This window comes from Cataglyphis hispanica, chromosome 10, assembly GCF_021464435.1.
Source record: "Cataglyphis hispanica isolate Lineage 1 chromosome 10, ULB_Chis1_1.0, whole genome shotgun sequence".
Classification (NCBI taxonomy): domain Eukaryota; kingdom Metazoa; phylum Arthropoda; class Insecta; order Hymenoptera; family Formicidae; genus Cataglyphis; species Cataglyphis hispanica.
In genome coordinates, this window is record NC_065963.1 from 4,108,318 (window position 1) to 4,119,695 (window position 11,378).

Below are 11,378 nucleotides of genomic sequence, written 5' to 3' on the forward strand. Positions count from 1 at the left end.
TTAAGTTGAGATAATTCTAATAGTCCCTACAGCCCTACTTTTGCTGGCTAAGCTAGCGAGAATCCAGGATCATCCAAATTTTGAGGAGCGTATTCTAATCGCGTGCCTTAACCGCGTGTTCTAACCGCATGTCCTACTCGGGTGCCCTAACCGCGTGCCCTACTCGTGTGCCCTACTCGCGTGCCCTATTCGCGTGCCCTATTCGCGTGCCCTAATATAATGCACCGTAGGCTGCTTGCGTTGGACCAGTTGGACTTACCTAGTTGATCCTGGCCATATTAGTTCTGGCTACGTCTAGCCAGAGATGTAGCTTCGACCTCTTATCAGAGATCAATGAAGGAAAAAATTTCCTTCCGTTGCCGACTGATTGTCGCCGGGGTATACAAGCATAATTTTATGCTCATTTATGACATGACAGTTTGTCATGCATCGTTTCAATAAATTGCAAAATTTGATATATGAATAATTTGACTTTCAGTAAAATTATTCAAATTATATGACACATAAATGTTTTATTAATTTATTTTAATATAAATTACATATTATTATAAATATTGTATATTATTATCAGATTAAATATTATTACTTCAAACAATGATTAAATTTGATTGATAACTTGGCATTAGATTTATTAAAGTAAAATTATAATAAAACAATGCGTGACAAACTATCTAAATTTTTATTGCTATGATAATAAAGATGGATGGGCTATGAAAAATTATGACAAAATTGGCGCAACATCACACAATAATTATCAATATTTCATATAAGAAATAAAGTTATTAGTGTCTTCTACATTAAATAAATTAAATAAAATTTCTATTGAAAAAAATATTTTATATTTTTGTTTTATTTTATATTTTAAATTATATTTCTCGTGTTTTCATATATATTTAAAAAGTCTATTAAAAGTTACTTGATTGCATTTATTCTAGCCCATCCATTTTGAGGCAACGGATTTATTTACAATCTACAATCTACATTTGCGTCTACAATATCTACGGATCCGTCACCTCAAAATAAAATAAAATTTATCACTCACCGGCACTGATGCGCAACAGCGGAGATTTGGTCTTGAGGCTACGTTGTCTGTAACACACAAATATAAAATTCAAATTATAGCAACGTTTAAAATAATTATTAATATTTCAAAAAATTATTATTGTGCGCATTGAATTTTATATCCGATGCGTATAATAATAATAGAAGGTATATAAATATGAAATAATTTTATAAATTCTAAAAAAGAAAACTATTTTAAATAAAAACTTGTATGAGTCTCTCTTGTTTAAACTATTCAAACAATGATCGAATCGAATTAATGCGGGATTTATAATAATTAATATAAAAATAATAATACTCACCCTTGGGTTGCTCCGCCGGTGCAGGATGCCTCTCCTAGGCCTCCTCCTCCTCTCAAGTTGATTCACACGCGCGATATTTTAAACGGCACTCCCGCACTTTCGGCACGATCGAATCCTCTTTCACGGGATACGGTTACGAAAATCGTACTGCGAGAAGACAAATACTTCTTTATTGCTCGAGCGTTGCTATATGAATGATAACACGGCTATAAATCGTAAGATGTTAACAATAGCGCGCTAATGTTTACATCGCCAAGGCCGAATACAATGTTATTATTTTCGCGGCCGAAAATATGTTGCGTATATACTATGACGTATATACGGTGTCAAATATTAAATAATACAATATATTTTAAATTATAGATTAATTATTTAACGATTAATATATCATGGATTATTATATTAATCATTATTCGAACCTGACTATTTTATTACGCGTTCTCAAGCCGAATCATCTTTAAATCATATTTAAATTATCAAAAAATCGAATAACGATAAAATATGAAATATAATTATAAAAATCAAGTATTTTTAACGAAATAATTATTGTTTATAAAGAGAGAAAGAGAGAGAAAGATCGCAATAAAACAATAATTTACAATTTTGATTTTAATCATTTCGATTCTTGATTAAAACGTCACGCAAAATACGCGCTTCGGAATTTATCCATTATGATATAATTATGTATTATTCAAAATTTAAAGTGTGTGATAGATAATTAATTATTTATGATATCAAATTATTTTCCGATACTTGTCGCGATCGCGTTCAGTAAAGAAATTTGATGGTGTCTCGTGTTCTCGCTTCCTTACTGTTCGAGTATCGCCGTGAGAATAATAAAGCCGTAATGTTAATAGCGCGCCAATGTTTACATTGTCAAGGCCGTGTATCGAGTTATGTTTTGATAATTCGTTGCCGAAATATTTTCCGTATGACGTATATACAAACGGAATATTAAATTATACATGTATTTTAAATTATAAATCAATTATTAAATTATCAATTAATATATTACGGAGTTTATTAAATCGATACTGACAATATTGTTACCTCTTTTTCGCGATGCTAATTGGTTATCTTGACGATGCATTGAACATTACTTTATATCAATAAAAGCTTGTCATAACTGAGAGACACATTTGATAGTTTAAATATTAAGTGGGTGCGTAATTTTTATTTAATTTATTTTGAAAAAATAGAAAACTAGAATTAATATGTAAGTAATTATATACACGTACAAATAAAATAAATGGCGCGCGCGTTTATAGTATTCTAGTATTTTAAATTATATCAATTATTTAATAAGCGATTAATATAATACGGAGTTTATAGTTGTTATTCGGATCTGAGATTTGATTTTATTTTGCGTACTCAATACAAATTATATATATAAATTATCGAGAAGTCGAATGATAAAGCATCGGACAAAATATAATTAAATTTTATATATTTTTAAAGAAATAATTATTGTTTATAAAGAAAGAAAGAGAGAGAGAGAGAGAGAGAGAGAGAGAGAGAGAGAGATTGCGACGAAATAATAATTTACAATTTTTATTCCTGTCACTTCTCGATTAAACGTATATACATGATGCGAGAAATACGCGAGATTTATTGTTGTGATATAATTACGTATCATTCAAAGTATACAAAAGATTTTAATTAATTATTTATTATATTAAATGATTTCCCCATACTTGTCACGATCGCGTTTCGAAAAAGAATTTGACGGATGTCTCGCGCTCTACTACCTTACTGTTCGAGTGTCACCGTGTGACTGACAAAGTCGAAAATCATAACATGTTAACAACAGCGCGCTAATGTTTACGCCGCCAAGGCCAATCGGCCAATGTTATTGTTAATTTATAATCGAAAATATTTTACGCATTATAACGTACATACAAGTGGAATATTCAATTATACAAATAAATAATAAATAATGATAAATGTACTTCGAAGCGTTTAGTAGACAAATCAGCGTGAAAAATCTTGTTTTGCCAGCAAAAATAATGTTAAGCATATCTATTTGTTATGTTTATTTTCAAACGACTTGTATATTATTAATTATCTTATTGTTTAGTTATAGTTATAATTATATATAAATTATGCTTATATAAATTTATATATATATATATATATATATATATATATATATATATACATATATAATAGCTTTTTAATGTGCATCAATGCGCACTAATGTAACCAACTAAATTTATAAATTAAAAAGTTATTTAAATAATATAATTAATAACAAATTAATAATTATAATTATAAAAGCTATATAAATTAAAAACATAATAATTTTTTATATTGCTTAAAATATTTGATAATTTTGTTTCAAGAATGAGAAAAAGTAAAAGCAATTTATTATATCTTTTACATGTTTTATACATATATAAATTTAAAAAAATTCTTAAGAAAATTTATTTTATATCACATGCATATATATATATATATATATATATATATATATATATATATATAAATACTTCAATAATAATTTTTATTATCGCTGTCTGTAGTCTGTAGTATATGCCTAGAATGGCAAAACATCACACGCAGCTAATAAAATAATAATATTTCTCCACAATTATAAATCTAACATCTAGCATCACCAATCAGTCGTGGTACCGAAAAGTGAATCTATCCTTGTAATTTCGCCGGTTCTAAAATCGATCCACGATTGACGCTATTGTACGAGCTAAAAAGAAACGTCTTTCGAAAAACGGCGGCATGGCCTCTCTCAGGATTTTTCTCTAGTACTGTGGGTGCGTTCAAGAGACATAACCATTGGGTTAGCAATCGAATGTGATTGGCTCTTACTTTTAGAACTAACAAATCAACGTCAAGTCTTGATAAGATAGTGTTCAATAGTTCTGTCTCCTGTACCCTTTGATTTACAGAAAAGCTGAACGTTGATTGGCCGTTGAGACTCTAGTGTTATTTTCTGATGTTGCCGCATCGTACGTGCATGTGCATGAGGCGCTGCATACATTGCTCGTCTGTATTATGCATTATGCATTCTGTTTGTATATGCGACCGAGTTGCTCTGTACCAATTTCGTGCAGTGAGTGATACGAAAGATAATAATCCTTTTTTTCGCGTGTGATTATTTTGCAGATTTTGCATACAATCGGCTACGATCAGGAAATAAAATGACAGAAGAGAAAACGGAGTTTGTAAGTAGCCACGTGTCTCGATTTTCTAGCCTATTTGCATCCTAACCTCGTTTTTCATGAGGCTTGTTGATTATCAATATGGCATAAAAAGTCCTTTATTTATTTTTAAATCATCTTTTCTCTTTTAATTTTTGCTTGAATAATAATGATTGTAACGCATTATGGTAATATTATCTATTATAAGTTTACAAAATGCTGTAGGAAGAAAGGATATATGTTTGTATTATATTTCACACATAGCATTACATTATAAATGATATATTTTTTATGAAAAGAATCTTGTTTGTGTATATTAATAATATTAAATGGAATCTCTGTATATTCTTTTTTTCTGCAAAAAGATATTATTTTGTTACACGTGCATTTATATGTGAAAGAAATATATGTGAAATATTTGAATTATGAAAGTTATATATATTTAAATTTATTTGTAGGATTGGGGGAATGAAAAGTTACAACGCGCTCAGAAGACAGTTGATGAATCACCATATGATCTGGAGGCATGGAGTGTTCTTATAAGAGAGGCACAGAATAGACCGATCACGGAAGTGAGACCAGTATTTGAAAAACTTGTTTCGGTATTTCCATCAGCTGGACGTTACTGGAAAATTTATATAGAGCAGGAGGTAATTGGCCAAAAGTGATTTTGTAAAGAAGTACAATAATTATAAAAATTGTTTGAATGTTACATTTTATATTATGATATATAAAAAGACTTAAAAAATTAATAAATATTGTACTCTAAATTATTTTGTTAAAAATAATTTTTATTATGATTTGTTGATAATGATCTACATATCTTTTACTCGTTTCTCCAGATGAAAATGCGGAACTTTGAAAAGGTGGAAAAGGTATGTTAACATTAATTTTATGGATTTATATATTTAATGAAAAATGTTTATGTGTATATTTATTGGTTAGCAAAAATTAGCTCCATACTCCCAACAATAATAAAAATAACAGAAAATTTAATTTATGCAGATAAAGAAAGTAAGCATAAATATAAAGTATCATATTTATTTATAATTTGAAATATCAAAAAATTGGTTTTTTTGGTGTCTTTTGTTATTATGTCTGCAAATATAAAAAAGTGGCATTTTATATGTGATTCATATATCATTTATATATATCATTTTTATTTAATAATTAAACAATTTATTAGTACACACATCTTTTCTATACAGAGTTAGTTTTACTATACTTAATTAAATAAAATATATAATTTAATAGTTTTATTTAATAAATTATTTAATATAAATATATAAATTTTATTTAATAAATTTAGTAATTTATATAATTATATTAGTTTAACTTATTATATTATTTTTTATGGAATGGATGTTTTTGTTTTCTTTTGTTGCTGTAGCATAACAGGCTAGAATTTTAGGATATTACTAACATGCAGTGTCCAAATATTATCATATAATGTGATTCTGAGCACTTTACATATTATATGAGGTGAATAAAAAACTATTTCACCATAAGCCAATTATTTCATTGATTAATAATCTATTTGTTAATATGTTTGGGAGGTTGTTTTCTTTGGCTACCTTTACATTGCTGGCTCTAAAGTTTATTCATTGTAAATAATAATTGCTGCTGTGTAAAAAATATGATCTAAAGAAGACAACTTTCTGAATATTATAGCCTTATATTCCTTCCTACAAAATATATTTTTATTTATGCTTAAAAAGTATTGCTATCAAGGTATTGTATATAAATATTATTGCAAAAATCAAGTAGCCATTTATAATAAATATGATTCGAGCAGTATTTACATAATGTCAAATACTCAATCAAATACAATCAGATCGAATCTCATAGTACATTAAGAAATATCTTACAATCTTATTTTATTCGCTGAAAAGTACAAACTTCTATTTACCCTTCCTCTTAGCAATATTTGAGAATATCTGATATGGATGAAAGCTCAAATATTGCGAGCACTTTTAGAGGTAGTATAAGATGATAAAATATTACATTGTTTTTCACATTTATACACAATTATATCATTTCATTATATATATATATATATATATATATATATATATATATATATATATATGGTGTTTCTATTCATTTGTTTTAAAATATTTTAATATTAGTATATTCCATTATCATCTTATGCTGCTTCACATTGTCTTAATTTTTTATAATGTCTTGGGATCACTCATTTCCGGATCCCACATAGGTTCAAACTTCTACAATAGGCCCCACATGCTGAAAATAAATAAATTTTTTTATTTTGTGGGGCACATATATTACACAATACATATTAATACATATTTTTATATATAAAACATATCAAGAATTCTCTCATTATTATTAATAAATCATATTTATATAATAAACTATTCTCAATTGATGCATTGGTGCATTATTATTTATCCTATTTTATACATACAAACACTGTTTTTTACTGTAGTGACTGTATTATTAAAAGTTTTCTTAATAAATTCTGCCTGTTATTTCCTATAAATATACAATATATATATATATCCCGTGATTTATGCATTACAAATGTTTAACTATGTGTATAAGTAAAACTTGCCTTTATGGGTAAGTAACTTGGTAGATATATATACATATATATCTTCCTTTAGGAGACGAAGCTTGAATGAATTCTTATATTTTTGACGTATTATTTTTGCTACAATATTTCTAAAATGTCTCTTTTGTCTAACAGCTTTTCCAAAGGTGCCTCATGAAAATTTTAAATATTGAATTGTGGAAACTATATCTTTCTTATGTCAAAGAAACCAAAGCAAGTCTAGCTACATATAAGTAAGTACATGGATATATTTTGATTTGTATCAAATAAAAAATACATTCTTTATTTTTTATCAATTATTATTATAAATATATGGATAATAATTTAATAATAATTTTATAATAGTTTGCGAATGTACTTATTTTCTTGAATTATTTTTTTATGTTTCGAATATAAAAGAAATTAATCGTAACATTTTTTTAGAGAAAAGATGGCACAAGCATATGATTTTGCATTAGATAAAATTGGGATGGATATACATTCATATAGCATTTGGAATGATTATGTCATGTTTTTGAAGAGTGTGGAAGCGGTTGGATCATATGCTGAAAATCAGAAAATCAGTGCTGTACGAAAGGTAATGCATTGTATGATAAAAAAATATATGTAATGTTCAAGTAATTTATAATAATTAACATATCATAGGTTTATCAACGAGGTGTTATCAATCCCATGATAAATATGGAGCAATTGTGGAAAGATTACATGGCATTTGAACAGAATATTAATCCAATAATCGCGGAGAAAATGGCAATTGAAAGATCTAGAGATTATATGAATGCAAGACGTGTCGCTAAAGAATTGGAAGCTGTTACGAGAGGTTTGAATCGAAGTGCGCCCAGTGTCCCACCAACTGGTCATCCTGAAGAAGTTAAACAGGTATTTATATTTCATCTTATCTAGCATATTAGTTTCTCTTTTTATTCAAATTAATTTTTAACATCAGTTGAAATATTTATATACTATATTTTTATTTAGGTTGAATTATGGAAGAAATATATTGCATGGGAACGCAGTAATCCTTTAAGAACAGAAGATACATCGCTCGTTGCTCGTAGAGTTATGTTCGCAATTGAGCAGTGTCTTTTATGTTTGGGTCATCATCCTGCGGTATGGCATCAAGCGGCACACTTCTTAGAACTGAGTTCTAAGATATTGACGGAAAAAGGTGACGTGAATGCGGCTAAAAATCTCAGCGACGAGGCAGCTACTATGTTTGAAAGAGCAACGAACACATTGTTATCGAAGAACATGTTACTGTATTTCGCGCACGCGGATTTCGAAGAGGGTAGAGTGAAATACGAAAAAGTACATCAGATATATCAAAAGTTTCTTGATATACCTGATATAGATCCTACCTTGGTTGGTTCATGTTGTACATTTATATGTATTATATAATGATGTTATGAATCACGTTATAAAATAAAATATTTCTCTTTACAGGCATATGTGCAATATATGAAATTTGCAAGAAGAGCCGAAGGTATAAAATCTGCGAGGACAGTGTTTAAACGAGCACGAGAAGACACAAGATGTAAACATCACGTTTACGTCGCTGCTGCGTTAATGGAATATTACTGTACTAAAGACAAAAATATAGCATTCCGTATATTTGAATTAGGCTTAAAAAAATTTGGGGATAATCCTGACTACATTCTGTGTTACATAGATTATTTGTCACATTTAAATGGTAAGAAAGTGTATGAGAGAAAATTACATATAATTTTTTATATATAATGTATATAATGTCGCTGTTGTAAATCACTATTACATGTATATACTATTATTACAGAGGATAATAACACAAGAGTTCTTTTCGAGAGAGTATTATCTTCTGGTAGCTTAGAGCCAGAAAAATCAGTGTATGTACATAATATTTAACTTTATCATAAATTTATTATAAATTGTAAATTTTATTTGCAAATGATAATTTATTATTTTTTTTACAGTGATATATGGAATCGTTTCTTAGAATTCGAATCTAATATTGGCGATCTAGCTAGTATAGTTAAAGTTGAGAAAAGACGAAGTGCAGTATTGGAAAAAGTATTTATCCATACATAATTTATATTATATTAGCGGTAATATATAATTACCGCTCAAGTTACTTAACTTATTGCTTGTCTATTTTAGATTAAAGAATTTGAAGGCAAAGAGACTGCCCAGTTAGTAGATAGATACAAATTTTTGGACTTGTATCCTTGTACACCTATGGAACTAAAATCAATTGGATATATGGAGGTATCTAATGTTGCTAGAAATTCCATTGGCACTATACCCCGTGTACCTGATCCAGAAGAAGCGATTGCCGCTTTACCTAGACCAGATTTGTCACAAATGATCCCGTACAAACCGAAAGTGAATCCTCTGCCTGGTGAACATCCAGTACCAGGTATGTCTTTAAATGTGTATATATATATATATATATATATATATATATATATATATATATTCAGTTTCTATTAAATATAATTAACAAGTTATATATTATTACATTGTAGGCGGTTCCTTTCCGTTACCACCAGCTGCAGCTCAATTGTGCACCATGTTGCCCCCACCTGGTTGTTTCAGAGGCCCGTTTGTTGCCGTTGATTTACTCATGGATGTTTTCAGTAGAATTCAATTACCTGATCACGGTACTTATATTCATGCTTACAAATTAATTTTTCAAACGTCGTATATTATATCACATAATTTCTTTATAGCTCCATTGCCAGTAGCGGATAATGGGTGCGACACAAAGCTGTTCGATCTCGCGAAATCTGTGCATTGGATCGTTGATGAAAGTAACGATGGTATGAGCATCGGATCTAAACGAAGACGAACGCGTTTAGGTGGGGATGATAGCGAGGAGGAAGATTTACCGCCTCCACCTGTAAATGATATTTATCGCCAAAGACAACAGAAGCGAGTCAAATGAACAAAAGAGATAAATAAGTGATAAGAGATATGAATAAACATGATATAAATATGGCTTCCGACGTCGGCGTGGATATATTTTTATCATTTCATTTTTTGCGCGACCATCGTTAACTGTCGGGAGAAATAGACGTACTATATATCCGCGAGATATACGTTATATGTGTACGTTTATTAAATTTTTTATGTGACACTGTGCACGATATTTCGAGTACTATGTACTCAAAAATTTGATCTTCTAAGATCTAAGAACTATATTTGGATCTTAATTTTATATTCTTCATATACATATAATTGTTCATAAAATTAAAAATAATTTGATAGAGATGCAATATCGAATGTCCGTTATACTCGATATATTACTTCTCATCAATGTAAGTAATAAGTAATTAGTATTATATATCTATGGTTATATATAATGAGACTAAAATATAAAATAATATATATTATTTTTTAAATAAATCATTGATCTACACAAAAATACAAAAGAGAAAATATTGTTTATAATTTATAAATAAGCAAATTTCTGTGATTCATACCCTCTATAAACTCTATCGACATAATTTTGGCTGATAAACATTAATGTTCAGATTATAATGAGATTACGGAATAAAATCATTGTACAAAGCGATTTTGCTATATCCAATCTGCGTGTAATTTTTGTTATAACTGTCACCGAAGGATTGCATTTAATATTTTTATTTTATAGAAACTTAAATCTATGTAATTTATTATACAGGACCACAATAAACGTGATATTAAATTATTTTATCTTATAATAAGTACTATTTATACCTATTAAAATTTTTCAATTTGAATTTTGAAATTAAACCTTTTGGAATATCTTGGATTTCGCGTTTGACGGCAAGAGTTAAAATTTATAAATCTAAATGGAAATCCATAAAAATACACATTTTCATTCGCTATCTAGAATAGAATTTTGATAAAAAATATTTTTCTTTTTGTCATTGATTAACTCTGTCATTTTTTACTTCGAAATATAGTCAGTAGCTTCGATGTATGAATAATCTGGTCCAATTAACAAATTGGAGATATTAACGCCACAATGAAGTAAATAATTCTCGTCATCAGCGTTTCTCGCGGGTAAGGTAGACTTTGTTAGCAGGTACAACTTTACGATAAGGGTGCAATTAAACTTTGATCACTATTCCTAGTTCGAGTGGCTGGTAATGGCCCCCTTGGATTAACGGTAAATTGGGCTGCGGGCTTCGAAAATAGTTGGTGTCCGCAGTTAGATCTGCACCGAAAACTTGATAAACGACCGAAATCTGCACGAAACCGCATCAGTTTGTCAAATGTTTCAACAAATCGCTTAACAAAAAAACGAATTGATTTGCCAAGAAC

The 11,378-nt window shown here is 28.8% G+C and overlaps 1 protein-coding gene across 1 annotated transcript; it reads left to right on the forward strand.

Annotated features, from left to right (window-relative positions):
• The first annotated feature begins 4,333 nt into the window (after window positions 1–4,333).
• Window positions 4,334–10,779, forward strand: LOC126852533 (protein suppressor of forked). The gene is made up of 13 exons (XM_050597429.1): window positions 4,334–4,543; window positions 4,978–5,169; window positions 5,362–5,394; window positions 7,230–7,327; window positions 7,518–7,671; window positions 7,740–7,973; window positions 8,073–8,456; window positions 8,538–8,784; window positions 8,887–8,956; window positions 9,044–9,140; window positions 9,228–9,486; window positions 9,596–9,730; window positions 9,800–10,779. Exons 1-13 carry the CDS (start codon window positions 4,520–4,522, stop codon window positions 10,012–10,014), a joined length of 2,142 nt encoding a protein of 713 aa, XP_050453386.1. The 5' UTR covers window positions 4,334–4,519; the 3' UTR covers window positions 10,015–10,779.
• Window positions 10,780–11,378: the final 599 nt, after the last annotated feature.

What these genes read in the sequence shown, in the direction of transcription:
- LOC126852533 (XM_050597429.1), top strand. Translation starts at nt 4,520, where the DNA reads ATGACAGAAGAGAAAACGGAGTTT. An exon ending in TTATTTGTCACATTTAAATG is followed by an intron (nt 8,785 to 8,886) that starts GTAAGAAAGTGT and finishes CTATTATTACAG; the next exon opens with AGGATAATAACACAAGAGTT. An exon ending in TGGTGAACATCCAGTACCAG is followed by an intron (nt 9,487 to 9,595) that starts GTATGTCTTTAA and finishes ATTACATTGTAG; the next exon opens with GCGGTTCCTTTCCGTTACCA.